Source organism: Notolepis coatsorum, assembly GCF_963971535.1.
Source record: "Notolepis coatsorum genome assembly, chromosome: 10".
Classification (NCBI taxonomy): domain Eukaryota; kingdom Metazoa; phylum Chordata; class Actinopteri; order Aulopiformes; family Paralepididae; genus Notolepis; species Notolepis coatsorum.
Genome location: NC_140174.1, coordinates 14,427,116 through 14,446,945, shown reverse-complemented (window position 1 = coordinate 14,446,945; position 19,830 = coordinate 14,427,116). Strand labels below are relative to the sequence as shown.

Below are 19,830 nucleotides of genomic sequence, written 5' to 3'. Positions count from 1 at the left end.
TCAGGAAGGGGATTGGGAATTGGCATACGACTAACATTGGGATGGGAGAAAATCGGAGGAAAATGGAGGGGGAAAAAGATCAATAAAAAAAAAAATAATAAGTGGTGGAGAAAATAAAAGCTAGCATATAATGGTAGTGTCTGGTTAGGAGTGAGGGATAATGGATGGATTATCCAATGGGGGGTACGGGAGGGGGGGGTACGAGCTAGAGCATATGTGTGTAGGGTATTAGATAGCAGGTATTGGGGGTATATCCTGTATAAGACATTTAACTATATGGTGATTTCATTGGATGTGCACTGTTAATAATGCTTGTATATCTTATCGTGTGTTGTCATGTTTGTTTATATGTTTGTTTAAAAAATAATAAAAAAATAAAATACAAAAAAAAAATTTACATATTCAAGGCAAGCTCACACACAAAATCCAAAATCAACGACCGAAAAAAAAGGAATAGGCTGAAGCACATGCTTATTTGAGCCTATCCTTTACAAATTCTTAAAAACTAAATATATTTTAATATAAGAAAGAAAAACTTAAAATATGCTGCAAGATATAATTATTTGAAAGAAAAAACAAATGTTTGATGTTTTTACTCAAAACTGTACTCCTGAATTATTTGATCCTTTAAGGCTTTTTAAAATCTCCCCTGAGAAGTACACAACTTCAACCCGTCACTAAGGCTATTCCATAATTTAACTGCCAAAATTGAAACACATCTAGCTTTGAAACAATTGAAACATCAGTCTATCTGGGGAACATAATGAAGAACTTGTAGACACTGAAGGAAATCCATAAGAAGAACACAAAGACACTGAAGGAAGTCCATAATGAAGAACTTGTAGACACTGAAGGAAGTCCATAATAAAGAACACATACAGTAAACTCTGAAGGAAATCCATAATGAAGAACACAAAGACACTGAAGGAAGTCCATAATGAAGAACTTGTAGACACTGAAGGAAGTCCATAATGAAGAACACAAAGACACTGAAGGAAGTCCATAATGAAGAACTTGTAGACACTGAAGGAAGTCCATAATAAAGAACACATACAGTAAACTCTGAAGGAAGTCCATAATGAAGAACACAGACACTGAAGGAAGTCCATAATGAAGAACACATACACTAAAGGAAGTCCATAATGAAGAACTTGTAGACACTAAAGGAAGTCCATAATGAAGAACTTGTAGACTCTGAAGGAAGTCCATAATGAAGAACACATACACTGAAGGAAGTCCATAATGAAGAACACATAGAGTCTGAAGGAAGTCCATAATGAAGAACACATAGAGTAAACTCTGAAGGAAGTCCATAATGAAGAACACAGACTCTGAAGGAAGTCCATAATGAAGAACACATAGAGTCTGAAGGAAGTCCATAATGAAGAACACAGACTCTGAAGGAAGTCCATAATGAAGAACAAACAGACTCTGAAGGAAGTCCATAATGAAGAACACATAGAGTCTGAAGGAAGTCCATAATGAAGAACACATAGAGTCTGAAGGAAGTCCATAATGAAGAACACATAGAGTAGACACTGAAGGAAGTCCATAATGAAGAACTCATAGAGTAGACACTGAAGGAAGTCCATAATGAAGAACACAGACACTGAAGGAAGTCCATAATGAAGAACACAGACACTGAAGGAAGTCCATAATGAAGAACTCATAGAGTAAACACTGAAGGAAGTCCATAATGAAGAACACAGACACTGAAGGAAGTCCATAATGAAGAACACAGACTCTGAAGGAAGTCCATAATGAAGAACACATAGAGTAAACACTGAAGGAAGTCCATAATGAAGAACACAGACTCTGAAGGAAGTCCATAATGAAGAACACATAGAGTAAACACTGAAGGAAGTCCATAATGAAGAACACAAACACTGAAGGAAGTCCATAATGAAGAACAGGCAGACGGTGTGTTCCTGGTGTATTCCATGTCCTCTAGTGTAGGAGACACTCACCACCTGGAAGCTGCCTTGCTGACAGTGATGCTCCACCAGGAAGCCGTACGCGTCTCCTATCCTGACGGCGAGGTTCAGCTCCGCCTCCTCCAGCAGGGTCTCGCACAGACGCACCGCCTCGCCCGGGTCCTCCTCGTACAGCCTGGGGACAACAGGAGGGACATTTGAATTTTTTATTTTTAATACATTTATTTTTATTTGTATATGTTTTTTATGTGTATTCCTTCTGTTTAAACCAATGGGGGTTTTCTTCACAGTTGCAGATGAAGATTAGGCCCGTGAACTTCAGGCCCTGCCCGAAAATAAGCCCGACTGTAAATAACATTTTAAGCCCTAGCCCGCGTGAAAACCCGAATTTTTTTTTTATTATTATTATTATTATTAAAATATAAATTTTTTTGTATTTGTTTTAAATATTCGAAACACGGTTTTATATGAACGTAATAAATAAACAAAACTAAGAAGCATTTACATAGCCTGTTTCGCAATGCCATCTCTCCCAGTGCTCGCTTATAGACTGACTCACACATCAGCCTCGTAAAACGTATTGAAGGCTATAGAATCTTCTTTGACACACACACACACACACGACACACAATAGCCTACTCAGTCAAACAAACAAACAGAAAACAGAAATCAGATTTCGAGCAGAGCAACGTAATGAAAAGCACAACAAAACAGGTAGCGAGTCGCGACCCAGCAAATAATAAACATCACTCACCACAACGTCAGCAACGCGTTGAACACCGTTAACAAAACCGGCTACATACATCCCAAGAACAAATTAAAACGTTCGCCAACTGGCTATATTCCAACACAACCAATCGAGTTGAACTTGTCCCCTGAGTTCTCCCTGCGCGCTGCGGTAATTACATCCAAATGTTTCTTTGGCGCAGAAGAGAAAACGAATCTTAAAACGAAGGTTATCCTATAACCCTAGTTATAAGAAAAAAAAAAAAAAAACGCAAAAAAAAAAAAAAAAAAAAAAAAAAACGGCGGTGCCCGGGCCCAGCCGAGCCCGAATTATTTATTAAAAAAAAGGCCCTACCCAGCCCGAACCCGCCGGGCCGGGCCGGGCCCCGTCGGGCCTGGGCAAGGTTGCAGTGCACTAATCTGCATCCGCTTGGCCCTCGGCACTCCATCATGACGTCACCATCACCTTCGTACCAACCGTGCCCTTATTCGATTATTTATGTTGACGAAATTTATGAGTTATATTCATTAAGGAAAGTTGATTTAATAAAAAGAAAAAAGACTAATTTAATCAGATTAATCACTTTATTCAAATTGAGGATTTAGTTTGAGGATATTTATAAAAAAGAAAAAAGGATGTTTTGGATTATGTCATAAAATATGACGACAGACATTCAAAGCTTCGTTCGAATACTTCAATAGAAGCTTTGAATGTTAAAAAATGACATTCGGTACAGCCCTACTAGCTGGAGACAACAGAGAGGACGGGGTTACAGCCAAGACACATGCTAGCTGGAGACAAAGGTCCCCCCTATATGTTTTACATTTTAAACAAACGCATAGTAATACCTTCCAAGTTCCATCAAATCAGGGGTTCTCACACTTTTTCATACCGTGACCCCATTTTATTTATGATTATTTTTTGGCGGCCCCACACTTAATGTATCACGTAATTTCAATGTGGAATTAAGGAATATAAAAATAAAAAGCACATGTTGTTGAACTTGATCATGCATATTTATTAGAACATTTAAATTACAGCACTATGTTATCAATACACATTTATATAAAGTGAGACATATTTAGGCAAAATATGTTGCCAGAACATACTTATTCTTTTATTTTTATATCCACTTTTTCTCCTTATTTTCTATTTTTCTCCCATCCCAATTTCGTGTTTCCAATTCTCCCTTCCCCTGTCTTGAACGTTGCTCGCATATGCCCCCCACTGGTCGGTTGTAGGGAGGATAGAAGCCTTGCATCACGTGTCCCCTCCGGTACACGAGGAGGCAGCCTGTCACATCTTTTCACCTGCCAGCGCGGACTCTCCTTGGTGAGGTGTAACGTGTGGGAGGCTCACACTACCCCCGCCATTTTCCTGTCTCAGCTGTGCAGGCGTCCCCCAACCGACCTGTAGGAGTCGCTGTCCACAACGTCCAGATTACCACCCATCGACTTCCACCCGCTGACTCTGCCAATTGAGCCAGTATGCCGGCCGGCCCAAGCCGGAGTCTCTTGCATTGGTGACGAGCGCAATCTCCGCTGCGCCACCCAGCCGCTTTTTATTTTATTTTATTATAATTTATTTTTACTTTCCAATGCCCACTGTCACCTACCCGCAACCCCAATTTGGGTCGCGACCCGTAGTTTGAGAACCACTGCATTAAATGATGACGGTTCTGAAGGTTCTTCCTTCTTTCGCTGCATCTAAAAGTATGATCTGTGACCGCCGTGTGTCGACCTGTAATTTATCGTGCCTATATGTATGAATCTGCTGATAAACCGTGTCTTGTTTTATGAGCTCGTCGTCGCTGGAAACGAGGGTAACCTCAGTGTCTCACGAGTTGAAATAAAGGTTTAAAATTAAATCTCTATCCGTACAACGGCAGGTACTGCAGACGCTCCTCTACGTTGGAGATGAATTGAAAGCAGCCGCACTGCTAGACTTGGCTGCTTTGAGTCGGAACGGACCCCCCAGACCCAGAACCAATGGACTCAGAGACCGTTTCTTCCCCCAGACCCATCACCACCTTGATATGCACCAACAGTACCACCCCCTCTCCCCCTCCTCCCACACCATTCAATGCAATTTCCTCCCAACTTCAAGTGCAATGTTCACAAGTGCAATTACCTACCCACTACTGTCTGACACTGTGATTGTTGTATCGTTGTATATTCTGTATTGTATAGTATTGTGCCATTGTTTCTTTTGTATTACTTGTGCGTATAGTATCATATTGTAATAGTATTGTGACATTGTTTCTTTTTTATTACTTGTGTGAACCAGCACCTTATAAGTGCGAGTCCCTCATCTCGTTGTATGCAAGCATAATGACAATAAAGTCTATTCTATTCTATTCTATTCCAAGCGACCAAAACACAGGACGCAAACTTAGAGGAGGGAAAGACAAGAGAATGAAAGGAGATAATAAAGGTCTCTGTTCTCACCTCCTGGCCTGGACGAACTTCTTGACCAGAGTGATCTTGTGCTGCAGGTCAGACATCTTGGCCTCCTGCTCTCCAGGACTGCGGGCCTTGGCTTTAGACAGACACTTGTAGGCCTCCGTGAGAGCGCCCAGAGCCTTCTCGTAGTTCTGGTAGTCATCGATCTCCACCTGGACAAAGGCAGGTTTCAGTTTCAGTTTATTTTAAAAAGGACAGTACACACATTAATAAACATTTCCGTAAATGTGTCAGTTTTAGCCAGCTGGCTGATTCACAACTCTAGTCCTTTTGGCAAGATGTTATATAAGACCGACAATACACCTAGAACAGAACCATTAAAAGTAAAAACACAGTATTTACAACACAATCCAACATAATAGTAAAAGCAATAATAAAATACACAATGAACTGATTAAAAAGTGATTACATGTTTGATTGGTTAATAACCTGAGGTCTTGAGTTTTTTTGTAAAGGTGTGGTAGGTAGCACAGTGTCTTATTTCAGTTGGTAGGATGTTCCAGAACTGAGTGGCTCTGACTGCAAAACAGGACTGACTGAAGGAGATGGACCTAAACGGCACAGTAGGTGGGAGAGGACAATACCTAGCTTTCCTTACATTCCCTTTAGACAACACCTTTTAACAACACTACAACATATTGTATCTATTTTTTATCTATTTATTACTCAAATATTTGCACTACATCTCTACCTCATTCTTTGCATTTTGTACTTTAATTTTATATATTTTGTATAGTGTTTGGTCTTTATTCTTTTGACTTTTCTTTACTGTATGAAGCACAATCTCAGGAGGCTCATACAGAACCAAGCATTTCACTGTAATGTACATCATATACAGTATGGATTGTAGCATGGATTTAGAGGGCTTATTGTCAATTCATAGCCACATATGAATGAATGAATGAAAACTTTATTTAACAGATTGCAGAATGGGTACAATACAGTACGGCTCAATACACACAATTGTTAAGGGGATGCAGACCAGAGAAAGACGTTTGTCTTGTTTACATCAGGGTCCCCCATTTTCAATTCATATCGACATTTATGACATACACAACATACATGACATTTATGGCATAGGGAAATACAGGTATTTAGTACCGACACATTTGTGACATAAACGGTATTCAAATATACAGTACTGTTACCCATAGATCCTGACAGAGTATATACATATGATGGGGAGGGGACTGTACATTAGGAGGGGGTGGGTGGGTGGGAGAGAAATATACATACGGTGGGGTGGAGACTGTACATTTGGAGGGGGTGGGTGGGTGGGAGAGAATATATACATACGGCGGGGAGAGAATAATATACATGCGGTGGGGAGGAGACTGTCTATTAGGAGGTGGTGGGGGTTTTGGGCATTTACGGTGGCCAGTTTCGAATTGCAGCCTCCCGTAGGTGCTCTTTAAGAGCGGTTTTGAATGTGGGTAGGGATTCACATTCCTTTACAGCTTTGGGTAGGGCGTTCCACATTGATGTGGCATAATTGCGAAACGTGTTTAGTCCCTTGTTTGAGCCGAATCTGGGTTTAACATGATTTGTTGAGCTTCCTCTGGTGTAGTGGTTGTGGTATTCACTGACCTTTGGGAAGTATTTTGACATGTACATGGGTACCTTAGTCGTATAGTGTATCTTGTAGACCAGGCCCATTGCAAGTTGCTGTACTCTGTCGTCTACTCTAAGCCATCCTAGGTTGTCAAAGTGGGCAGGGGTGAGGTGGGTTCTGGGTGTAAGGTCAAGTAGTAGTCTGACCAGTTTGTTTTGTGATGTTTGTAATCTTGTTTTTAGCGCCTTTGAGGTGCTTTGGTACCATGAGGTGCAAGCATAGTCATAGTACCCTTGAATGAGTGCTCCTGCCAGAGTCTTCAGGGTATTCTTGTTTACCAGAGAGGAGATCCGGTACAAGAATCGAGTTCGTTGGTTGACTTTTTTTATTACATTGGATGCCATTTTGTCACAGGAAAGATTTGCCTCTAGGATGGAACCCAGGTAAGTAATTTCGTCTTTCCTTGTGACAATATTGTCACCCACTGTAACTGAGAAGCCGTCGGTCTTGCTGAGTTTGTTATTTGAACCGAAGAGAATGGACTCTGTTTTGCCCATGTGTAATGATAGTTTGTTATTAGCGAGCCATATGCAGATTTTGCCTAGTTCCAAGCTGAGGGTTTTTTCAACCTGCAACTTGTTCTTGTCAGAGACCAGCAGGGCTGAGTCGTCTGCAAACAGTAACAAGTTGCAGTCACAGGCTGACGACATGTCATTTGCATAAATTAAGAACAGTAGCGGTCCTAGTATGCTTCCTTGTGGAACACCACAGCTCACTGTGAGGGGGGGGATAAAGTACCGTTTACCTCTACCATCTGTTCTCTCCCCTCCAGGTAGGATTGCATCCAGCTCACTGATAAACTATCAAAACCAATTGCTTTTAGCTTGTCAATCAGAATGGAGTGATTGACAGTGTCGAAGGCCTTTTGTAGGTCCAGCATGACCATGCCGCAGTATTTGCCCGCGTCCACCTCTTGTTTGATGTGGTCGTTCAAATAGAGGAGGCATGTGTCAGTGGAGTGGGACGTTCTGAAGCCAGATTGGAATTCGTAGATAAAAAAAATTTCCGCCAGGTACTTTTCGACCTGTTCGAAGACTATTTTCTCCATGACTTTTGAGATGGAGGTAAGAATAGAAACAGGGCGGTAGTTGCCTGGGTCTAATTTGCTGCCCTTTTTGTGCAGAGGGGTCACTCTCGTAATTTTGAAGTCATTGGGGACGTGTCCCTGTTTTATAGAGAGGTTTATTATGTGTGTGATGACTGGGGTGATGGCGGCTGCTGAGTCTCTGAGGAATTTGGAGGGGATGTTGTCATGGCCAGTGGCCTTGTTAGGTTGGAGGGCGCTAAATTTTTTGAGTACCTCATCGGTTGTTTCATTTCAAGTTTGAAGTCGTTTTTGTAGTATGCTACTATGTGTTCTACCCCATAATGCCCTGAGTGGGAGGGTAGTTTGTTTACCAGTGTTGTGGCTATGTTTGTGAAGATGTTTAAGTAATTGGCTACATCCAGCTTGTCTGTGATGAGCGTGTTGTCCGTCTTTACGTTTATGTTTGAGAATCTGGTTTTAAGTTTTTTACTGCAGCCTAGTTGATTATTGAGTAATTTCCAAAGTTCACGTGGTTTGTTTTTGTTTTCCTCAGTTTTGTCATTGATGAAATTTCTTTTTGCGGTTTTGATCATGGTGTTTACGTAATTTCTTAGTCTGTTTCTTTGAATTTTTAGTTCAACCACGTGGGCTTGGAGTTCACTGTTTGAGTTTTTGGAAAGCTTTGTCTGACTATTATGAAGTTCAGAGCATTTTTTGTCTCTGGTTTTCATAGCGGCCAGTATTTCAGTGTGCATCCATGGCTCAGCGCGATTTTTAACCCTGGTGGTTCTTAGGGGGGCCATGTTGTTGAGTATTGTTGTGAATTTGGTTTTGAATCAAAGCCATGTTTCTTCAACCTGTGTACCACTGAGTTCATCTGACCAGTCCAAGCTCCCCAGTTCTTGGTTAAAGGCCTCTCTAGAGTAGGTTTTGAGGTCTCTAGATGTGACTGTTTTGTGACAGCCGGCCTTCTGTTTTAGCTTTTTGCGGGTACAGAATATCATATAATGATCACTTAACCCGCATGCTATCACCCCTTTATTGGAGATCATGGACTTGTCAGAGGTCAAAATGAGGTCAATGGTGGTTTGTGTCGAATCACATACCCTTGTGGGTTGGGTGATTAGCTGGCTGAAACCGTGCAGATCAGAAAACCTACTGAAGGCCTTGAAGACGGGTGCTGCTTTACGCAGCATATACGTGTTCCAGTCCCCAATACGAATTTTTTCTACCCCCTGCACCCCAGCTAAACACCCATCAAGTGTGTCATAGAAGCCACTCTGTTCTGGCGGTCTATAGATTGTGCCTACTAGTACTGGTTTCGCCCTACATACACATACAGTATGTATCACTGATTAACATTATGAAGTGGACTGCAAATTTGAGTTTGATAACATAAAATAAGAGGTTGGGAGCGGCCAGGTAGTGTAGACATCTTCAATTCCCGGCAGCATTGGTATAACGACAAAATTGATGGAAGTAAAAGGCAAAATATAAAACTAAAAAACGAAAGGTTTGCACCAAGCAGCAGCTTCATTCCCACTGGGACCATCCATACTGAACATGTACAATAAGGCCCTTCAGAAGGTTCCACCATCTGTTTAGAGACAATCCTCCCAAATTGGACAATGTGCAAATAATACCTTAACTGTTTCAGCGCCAACCACGAAAAAAGTCGGGTTAACTCGCCATTGCTTGAGCGCCAATCACGAGAGAAGTCGGGTTTTAATCGTTATTTCTTTTATTCGCCATATGCATTCATTTTTCATCCATCCAGCCTGGTGTTATCATTTGGGAATGGGTCTGAGTTCGCAAAAGGCCAATACCGCCGCCTAACGCCTTCCGGCCGGTATTGCACATCATTGGAATCCCTCTGGCTGGGGCTGTGCAGCGATCTAACAAGTCCGGTCCAGGTTTTCCTTCTCGGGCAAGCAGTAACGTTATAACACAGAGTTTGGGGGACACTGGAGCCGTGAATTCATGTGTTTTGGTGGAGAAACGTTGGATCAATAAACGCGATCAATATTTGGAATGGCGATCAGGAATTGGATTAATCTTTTTGCAGTACATCAGATGTGAGGTAAGGACTCTATGTTACCAATCTTGGGTTAATCCGATGTTTCTTTCGTAACGATCATAGCATGTGTGTGTGTGTGTGTGTGTGTGTGTGTGTGTGTGTGTGTGTTTGTGTGTGTGAGTGCTGTTGGCGCTGACCAAAGCACGGAGGACTGACTTTTCAGCCCCCGCTTCTGTTCGTGCATGATGACACATAATACCGATAATCTAGCATTTATTTCAGAACTATTCATAAATCAAGCGACAAATGGCACGATTTCTAAGGAAATACATTGAAGCGCAGTTTGCTCAAGTTTCTTGAGATTAGACAGAATCGCTCTGGAAATATACTCATATTCACCACGGTATAAAACGGAAATGTATGTATGAAAAAACAATCTGTTTTGTGCATGTTGACTGGAAGAAACTCACTGACAATCGACGTGTTTATTAGATCCATAGCTATAATATTTAATATAGTTTTAGCACTCGCAAACACGGCATTCTCCCCCATTGCATTACAGTGATGGCCTTCTTACCAGACGGTAAACAGCGACCCCTAGGCGCTCATTGAGTTAATGTATTGATCTATTTTACTGCTGCTACCTTTTTAAACTTTTACATAAAAAAAAAATAATAAAAAACGTTTTTGATTTTATTGTTTGTCCGCCAGTGTTTCATTCGTTTGACTCTTTCATTGTGTTTCCATTTACACCTTAACGTATGTCAACCATGAGAGCTATTGGATAACTGAATTTCCCTAAGGGGATCAATAAAGTATCTATCCATCTATCTATCTATCTATCTATCCATCTATCTGGGTGCTACTCTACCTGGGCACAGGCCTCGTAGAAGCCGGCCAGCAGGTCCAGAGCTCTGCCTTTGGTGTAGAAGCCGATGATGTTCTTCATGATCTCGGGCTCCTTGCGCCAGTCCAGAGACTGCAGGTAGTTGGCGGCCATGATGTAGATCTCCTTGTGACGAGACACGCCGGCGAAGAACACGATCTTCTCCGTGTCGCCTGACTTCAGGAGCGCCCGCATGGCCTGTTAACCACAACCACACTGTTACCTTAACTAACCATAACCATAACATAACCACACTGTTACCTTAACTAACCATAACCATAACCACACTGTTACCTTAACTAACCATAACCACACTGTTACCTTAACTAACCATAACCACACTGTTACCTTAACTAACCATAACCATAACCACACTGTTACCTTAACTAACCATAACCACACTGTTACCTTAACTAACCATAGCCACACTGTTACCTTAACTAACCATAACCATAACCACACTGTTACCTTAACTAACCATAACCACACTGTTACCTTAACTAACCATAACCATAACCACACTGTTACCTTAACTAACCATAACCACACTGTTACCTTAACTAACCATAACCATAACCACACTGTTACCTTAACTAACCATAACCACACTGTTACCTTAACTAACCATAGCCACACTGTTACCTTAACTAACCATAACCATAACCACACTGTTACCTTAACTAACCATAACCATAACCACACTGTTACCTTAACTAACCATAACCATAACCACACTGTTACCTTAACTAACCATAACCACACTTACCTTAAAGTAACCATAACCACACTGTTACCTTAACTAACCATAACCATAACCACACTGTTACCTTAACTAACCATAACCACACTGTTACCTTAACTAACCATAACCATAACCACACTGTTACCTTAACTAACCATAACCATAATCACACTGTTACCTTAACTAACCATAACCACACTGTTACCTTAACTAACCATAACCATAACCACACTGTTACCTTAACTAACCATAACCATAACCACACTGTTACCTTAACTAACCATAACCACACTTACCTTAAACTAACCATAACCACACTTACCTTAAACTAACCATAACCACACTGTTACCTTAACTAACCATAACCACACTTACCTTAAACTAACCATAACCACACTTACCTTAATCTAACCATAACCACACTTACCTTAAACTAACCATAACCACACTTACCTTAAACTAACCATAACCACACTTACCTTAAACTAACCATAACCACACTTACCTTAAACTAACCATAACCACGCTTACCTTAAACTAACCATAACCACACTTACCTTAAACTAACCATAACCACACTTACCTTAAACTAACCATAACCACACTTACCTTAAACTAACCATAACCACACTTACCTTAAACTAACCATAACCACACTGTTACCTTAAACTAACCATAACCTGTAACTAAGGGTTCGGTATGAGGATAGGTGAGGAGACCCCAAATGCTGAACACGATAACGGAGAGTAGAGGCAGAGACGACGGAATGAAAATGAACAGGCTTTTACTTAGCAGTAGCAAGCAATAATGATACACGTTAAAACGGTACAAAGGTGAAGAGAGTATGTGACTGAACACAAGGGAAGAAAACAAAACAATGGCAATGGTGCGACAAGGAAGTGAGAAACGGGCAGGTATAAATACTACCCGTGATCACTAAGGAGCGCCCGCTGGTTCAAGACCAGGCATGAACAAGACTAATGAAAACATAGTAATTGTCAAGAGAATCCCACACTATAAATATAAGCAAATGTGAAGGGATTATCTTCAGACTAGAAACACATATGCAAGGAGATTTAACTCCACACCAGAAGCACATATGCAAAAAGAATAAACCACTGGAAACATATATGTAAAGAGATCAAACCTTACTGGAAACATATGTAAAGAGATCAAACCTTACTAGAAACATATGTAAAGAGATAACCCTTAATGGAAACATATGTAAAGAGATGAACCCTTAATGGAAACATATGTAAAGAAAAGAACCCTTACTGGAAACATATGTAAAGAGTTTAACCCTTAATGGACACATATGTAAAGAGTTTAACCCTTACTGGAAACATATGTAAAGAGATGAACCCATTAAACACAACCCAGACCGGGGAAAGACAACATGAACAGAGGCAGAACATTAATCATAGCATTAATAGTATCCAGCAAACCTAGGCCTAAATGCCTGAGAAGGTTCAGTTCTGGAGTTGCTGCGTTTGGCCACCAGAGGGCGGCAGAACACCACTGTTCACATTGTTCAGGAAGGATCCCCGGCTGGGACCATGACATAACCATAACCACACTGTTACCTTACACTAACCATAACCTTGAGAGTTGTGTTTGCATCAGAGTGGGGGTCTTAGTCTAGTGGTGAGAGCTGTGTTTGTATCAGGGTGGGGGCCTTAGTCTAGTGGTGAGAGCTGTGTTTGTATCAGGGTGGGGGTCTTAGTCTAGTGGTGAGAGCTGTGTTTGTATCAGGGTGGGTGTCTTAGTCTAGTGGTGAGAGCTGTGTTTGTATCAGTGTGAGTGTCTTAGTGGTGAGAGCTGTGTTTGTATCAGGGTGGGTGTCTTAGTCTAGTGGTGAGAGCTGTGTTTGTATCAGGGTGGGGGTCTTAGTCTAGTGGTGAGAGCTGTGTTTGTATCAGGGTGGGGGTCTTAGTCTAGTGGTGAGAGCTGTGTTTGTGTCAGGGTGGGGGTCTTAGTCTAGTGGTGAGAGCTGTGTTTGTATCGGTGTGGGTGTCTTAGTCTAGTGGTGAGAGCTGTGTTTGTATCAGGGTGGGGGTCTTAGTCTAGTGGTGAGAGCTGTGTTTGTGTCAGGGTGGGGGTCTTAGTCTAGTGGTGAGAGCTGTGTGTGTATCAGGGTGGGTGTATTAGTCTAGTGGTGAGAGCTGTGTTTGTATCAGGGTGGGGGTCTTAGTCTAGTGGTGAGAGCTGTGTTTGTATCAGGGTGGGGGTCTTAGTCTAGTGGTGAGAGCTGTGTTTGTATCAGGGTGGGGGTCTTAGTCTAGTGGTGAGAGCTGTGTGTGTATCAGGGTGGGTGTATTAGTCTAGTGGTGAGAGCTGTGTTTGTATCAGGGTGGGGGTCTTAGTCTAGTGGTGAGAGCTGTGTTTGTATCAGGGTGGGGGTCTTAGTCTAGTGGTGAGAGCTGTGTTTGTATCAGGGTGGGGGTCTTAGTCTAGTGGTGAGAGCTGTGTTTGTATCGGGGTGGGGGTCTTAGTCTAGTGGTGAGAGCTGTGTTTGTATCAGGGTGGGTGTCTTAGTCTAGTGGTGAGAGCTGTGTTTGTATCAGGGTGGGGGTCTTAGTCTAGTGGTGAGAGCTGTGTTTGTATCGGGGTGGGGGTCTTATCTTAGTCTAGTGGTGAGAGCTGTGTTTGTATCGGGTGGGTGTCTGTATCACAGTATTATATATAGTAGTATATACTATATATACAGTCTCTCCTCACCTTCAGCTTGCTGCCCGCCTGCGTGTACTTCTTGGTGGCCAGGTGGTAGTTGCCCTGCCTCATGCAGCAGTCGGCGATCCGCTCCAGCAGCTCCTTGCGGGCCTCCTCCGGCAGGGTCTTGGACTCCTTGGTTACGGTCATGCTCTCCGCCAGCTCCTCGGTGATGGTCAGGTTCTGATCCAGACACAGCTGCAGCGCCTCGTGGTACTGGGTTACACACACACACACACACACACACACACACACACATACACACACACTGGCTGATTTTTTTTGTTTTGTTTTAAACCTTACAGATGTGTTCCATAGACTCACAGGAATTGTGTAACATTGCCCAAATAGTGAAAGGAATAGCAAAACATGGGACCTTTAAAAGTATGATCTCCGACCACCATGTGTCGACTTGTAACCGTCTTAGCTTATTGTTTAATCTTATTTGTTGTGTCTATATGTATGAAATTGCTGATAAACTGTGTGTTGTTATGTGAGCTCATCGTCGCTGTAAATGAGGGTGACGGGTTTAAATAAAGCTTTGAAATGAATTGTTATACATGTGAACACACGCAGATACAGAGGCAAACGAATGTGTACGAACTAGGGCCGACCTCGACTAAGGATTTGTATAGTCGACTTTGATTGGCCGGAATTTTCCGATAGTCGATTGTTAGTCGACTACCCCCCTCCCCCCCAAATGAAGAAAAAAATGTAAATAAAAAAAGGTTCACAAATGGTATCATTCCATTTGGGCTGTGGGGGGTGCTTAATGTCTGAAGGAGTCGACTGAAGGCTTCGTGTCCTCTGCAAAAGCATGCAATTGGTCCACTGATGGATACATCTTGATATTTGTCTAGTGTGTTCGTTAGACGGGTGAATTCCTCTTTCAGTGCCTCTGTGCCCGTTTTCGTAGGCAGTTCGCCTCTCTGGTATGCGCGCCATTAGCGTTAGCCAGGCTTCTAGGCCTCTTTGCTTTTGGAAAGAATGATACAAAAAATTGAAATGATTATACTTATTTTTTCTTTTTTTTTTGCATTCGACTAAGAGGTTGGCAGTCGACTACGGCTCCTAGTACGAACACATATACACAATCATGTACACACACACATACACATGTACACACACATACAGCCATGAAACAAGACCCTGTAGCTTGTATATCGGTTGTTGTCTTCTCCCAAAGGGTGCTTTGTTGCTCCACAGAGCTCCTACAGCCGGAGAGCTCTATAACGTAAGAACCACACTGAATATCACTCACCAAGCACATGTGTGTAATCTGTCACCTGCCTACTTTCACGGCAGTGAGGGCCGTTATACTGCATCTCCTGAGCACAAATAAACCATATTATTGCTTCTCACGACTGCGAGAGGAAAGCGAAAGCGATCTTTGATTTCATTCCAAGGGGAGATTTCGAGGTGCGCTGGTCTTTAACCACGTCTGTGAACGTGTCTGTGAACAGGAGCACTCGTCTCTGCCAGGGTTGGCAGGAAGGTGAGCAATTCCAGACATCTGTTTGGGTTTGGGAAAGGTCAACGTGTTTCTTTTCGTTATAGAGATCCCCTGAAGTCTGTAGGGAGAAACACAGGACCCCCCCTGGGAGAAGAAGACGACCGATGTACGTCTGTAGGGTGCCGGCTCACAGGACCCCCCCCCCCTGGGAGAAGACGACGACCGATGTACGAGCGGCAGACTCTCGGAGGGCCCTGCGTCAGGGCTGACGCACACAGAGAGAGAAGGCTGACACACTTTCACAGTCAGTGACACACACACATATATATATATATATGGGCATATGGTTGTGTACAGTTAAGTATTCTTAGCTATTTCACATAGTTTGATTACTGGATATTGAAGCTTGTCTTGTGTGTGTGTACTAGTCCAAGTCTCTAGTCCTTTGTCATGTTTACTTGTACTGTTATATGTTATGATGTCAGTATGATGTGTGTGTGTGTGTGTGTGTGTGTGTGTGTACTAGTCCTTTGTCATGTTTACTTGTAATGTTATATGTTATGATGCAAGTATTATGTGTGTGTGTGTGTGTGTGTGTGTGTGTGTGTGTGTGTACTAGTCCTTTGTCATGTTTACTTGTAATATTATATGTTATGATGTAAGTATTGTCTGTGTGTGTACTAGTCCTTTGTCATGTTTACTTGTAATATTATATGTTATGATGTAAGTATTGTCTGTGTGTGTACTAGTCCTTTGTCATGTTTACTTGTAATATTATATGTTATGATGTAAGTATTATGTCTGTGAGCGTGTGTGTGTGTCCTAGTCCTGTCATGTTTACTTGTAATGTAATGTTTCACGGTCACAATGTATGTTTTTTGTGGACCCCAGGAAGAATAGCTACTGCAATGCTGTAGCTGTAATAGACTAGACTAAACTAAACTAAACTAAACTAAACTAAACACACACGCACACTACCTTCTTTGCTGCCACCAGTAGCTCCACGGCCTTCTCGTACTGGGCGTGTTTGATGAAGAAGTCGGAGCAGCGCGCCAGGAGGGCTGGGTCTGAGTCCTCGTTCAGGTCCTCTGCTATCAGCTGCAGCGCTGAGAACTGCTGGGTGGAGAAGGCCAGTTCCAGAGCCTTGGAGAAGTGACCGGCCTAGAAGAGAGGTCAGAGGTCAGGGAGAAAGTACTTAGTACTTATTGCTTAGTACCAAGTACTTAGTCCTTCCTGCTTAGTACTTAGTCCTTCCTGCTTAGTACCAAGTACTTGGTCCTTCCTGCTTAGTACCAAGTACTTAGTCCTTCCTGCTTAGTACCAAGTACTTAGTCCTTCCTGCTTAGTACCAAGTACTTAGTCCTTGCTGCTTAGTACCAAGTACTTAGTCCTTCCTGCTTAGTACCAAGTACTTAGTCCTTCCTGCTTAGTACCAAGTACTTAGTCCTTCCTGCTTAGTACCAAGTACTTAATCCTTCTCGCTTACTGTAGTACCAAGTACTTAGTCCTTCCTGCTTAGTACCAAGTACTTAATCCTTCTCGCTTACTGTAGTACCAAGTACTTAGTCCTTCCTGCTTAGTACCAAGTACTTAGTCCTTCCTGCTTAGTACCAAGTACTTAATCCTTCTCGCTTACTGTAGTACCAAGTACTTAGTCCTTCCTGCTTAGTACCAAGTACTTAGTCCTTCCTGCTTAGTACCAAGTACTTAATCCTTCCTGTTTAGTACCAAGTACTTAGTCCTTCCTGCTTAGTACCAAGTACTTAGTCCTTCCTGCTTAGTACCAAGTACTTAATCCTTCCTGTTTAGTACCAAGTACTTAGTCCTTCCTGCTTAGTACCAAGTACTTAATCCTTCCTGTTTAGTACCAAGTACTTAGTCCTTCCTTCTTAGTACCAAGTACTTAGTCCTTCCTGCTTAGTACCAAGTACTTAATCCTTCCTGCTTAGTACCAAGTATTTAATCCTTCCGGCTTACAACTCCTGATATTACAACCTACGGGGAATACTTACATTTACCTGTATTTTTTTGCTAAGTTTAATTTGTTAAGGGTTTATTGCAATAAGGGGTAACACCTGATAAGTAGGGGAGAACGGGGGACGTTGTCACACTTTTTACTCTAGTGCTCATAATCAAAACATCTGTCAATAGTCATTCCTACATTAAATTGAAGCTTAAGATGTTGGCTTGAAATGTGTATCCCTCTCATTTTCCAACGTATTGTAACAAAAAGTTAACCACCTATCAAATACACTGACACATTGTGACAACCAACCCCATCATGGGGATGGTTGTCACACACTATGGGGTTGGTTGTCACCATGTGTTTTAAAACTTTTAATGGGAAAATCTTAAAAAGAAGACAAGATTTAGATTTCAGATAATGATTGAAGAAGTGCATCTTTAGTCTGCGGCTTGATTATCTTATATTATTCAAAATAAACAATTCATTCATTCATTCATTCATTCATTCAAGTGATTATAAGTTGGAAACAAGACCACTACATGTTGCTGTGTGACATTAATGACATTCTTGTAACATGGTTAGATTTCACCACTGTTGCCCTGTAAAGAGAAATATGTATTATGCTCTACCGCCCCCTTGTGGCATGATTCAGAATGCATGAAGTCACGGCGCGGCCCTGAGGCCGTTTGAGAGGCAGAGGAGGTGTTGTTGTGGTCAGACCTTGTGGTAGAGAACCACGGCGCGGTCCATGTGGGCGCCCTTCTCCTCGTAGTAGCAGGCGGCCTCCATCATGTCCTCTGGGTTGCTGAGCAACGCCAGGTTCATCAGCTGGTCGTCCAGATTGTTCTCCTGGGGAGACACGACCAGAATCAGAATCAGAATCAGAATAAATGGTGCATTTATATAACAGCTTTTATCCAAAGCGGTTTAAGATTTTGTTCCTCACATTCACACACCGACGGCGGAGGCGACCATGCAAGGTGCCGACCTGCTCATCGGGAGCAGTTAGGGGTTAAGTGTCTCGCTCAAGGACACTTCGACACGCTGCCCGGGAGGAGCGGGAATCGAACCGGGAACCTTCCGACCACCAGACGACCGCTCTACCTCCCGAGCTTCCTGAGCTTCCTGGCCTCACCTTACAGAGCCGTATGGCGTTGTTGTAGGCCTGGGCCCGCGTGTAGAAGTGCACCGACTGTTTGATCTCGTCGTGACCCTCGTACTGTCTGGCCAGGTGATAGGACGCCGCCCTGTTCCCCGTGTCATTGGCTATCTCAGACGCCTGTCAAATGAAGGAACACACGTCAACGCTCAACAACACTAGGCAGATTCCTATCCTGGTACACGTCATACAGACTGATAACAACCAAACGGATACATTTTATATCAAATGTTGTTGTTTTTTCTCCCTTGTTTTTGTACTATTTAAATTCTGCTTTTATTCCGTTTTTTAAAAGGTCCTGTAAGTGGTATTTTCTTTGTTGAGTGGTCTACGTGTTAAAAGAATAGTTCTACATTCTGACAGCCTGATATAGAGTGTCTGGTCAGTAACAGGGGTCTCCCAGTCTCTCCACTCTGCAGTAAACAGCCATCACTGATATAGAGTGTCTGGTCAGTAACATGGGTCTCCCAGTCTCTCCGCTCTGCAGTAAACAGCCATCACTGATATAGAGTGTCTGGTCAGTAACATGGGTCTCCCAGTCTCTCCGCTCTGCAGTAAACAGCCATCACTGATATAGAGTGTCTGGTCAGTAACGTGGGTCTCCCAGTCCCTCCGCTCTGCAGTAAACAGCCATCACTGATGTAAGAGTGTCTGGTCAGTAACATGGGTCTCCCAGTCCCTCCGCTCTGCAGTAAACAGCCATCACTGATATAGAGTGTCTGGTCAGTAACGTGGGTCTCCCAGTCCCTCCACTCTGCAGTAAACAGCCATCACTGATATAGAGTGTCTGGTCAGTAACATGGGTCTCCCAGTCCCTCCGCTCTGCAGTAAACAGCCATCACTGATATAGAGTGTCTGGTCAGTAACATGGGTCTCCCAGTCCCTCCACTCTGCAGTAAACAGCCATCACTGATACAGAGTGTCTGGTCAGTAACATGGGTCTCCCAGTCCCCCCCCCAGTACCGCTCTGCAGTAAACAGAATCACCTCCCGGCCAAATCCTCCCCGCTGACTGACCTTTCCACCACCGTGGAGAATGTAGCCGCAGCCTCATCCCCGACCGCCCAAGAACCTAGGTGTTGTCCTTGACGACCGGCTGAACTTCTCCGCTCACATCACCTCAACGACCAGAACCTG

The 19,830-nt window shown here is 42.8% G+C and overlaps 1 protein-coding gene across 1 annotated transcript in view; it reads right to left on the bottom strand.

Moving 5' to 3' along the window:
• The window catches only part of ift140 (intraflagellar transport 140 homolog (Chlamydomonas)), an 84,979-nt gene that overhangs the window by 5,626 nt on the left and 59,523 nt on the right, over positions 1–19,830 (bottom strand). The window contains 7 exon segments of the mRNA XM_084323550.1: positions 1,968–2,109; positions 5,109–5,275; positions 10,651–10,863; positions 14,126–14,332; positions 16,548–16,730; positions 18,256–18,384; positions 18,671–18,814. Coding sequence (XP_084179676.1) covers positions 1,968–2,109; positions 5,109–5,275; positions 10,651–10,863; positions 14,126–14,332; positions 16,548–16,730; positions 18,256–18,384; positions 18,671–18,814 — 1,185 coding nt within the window.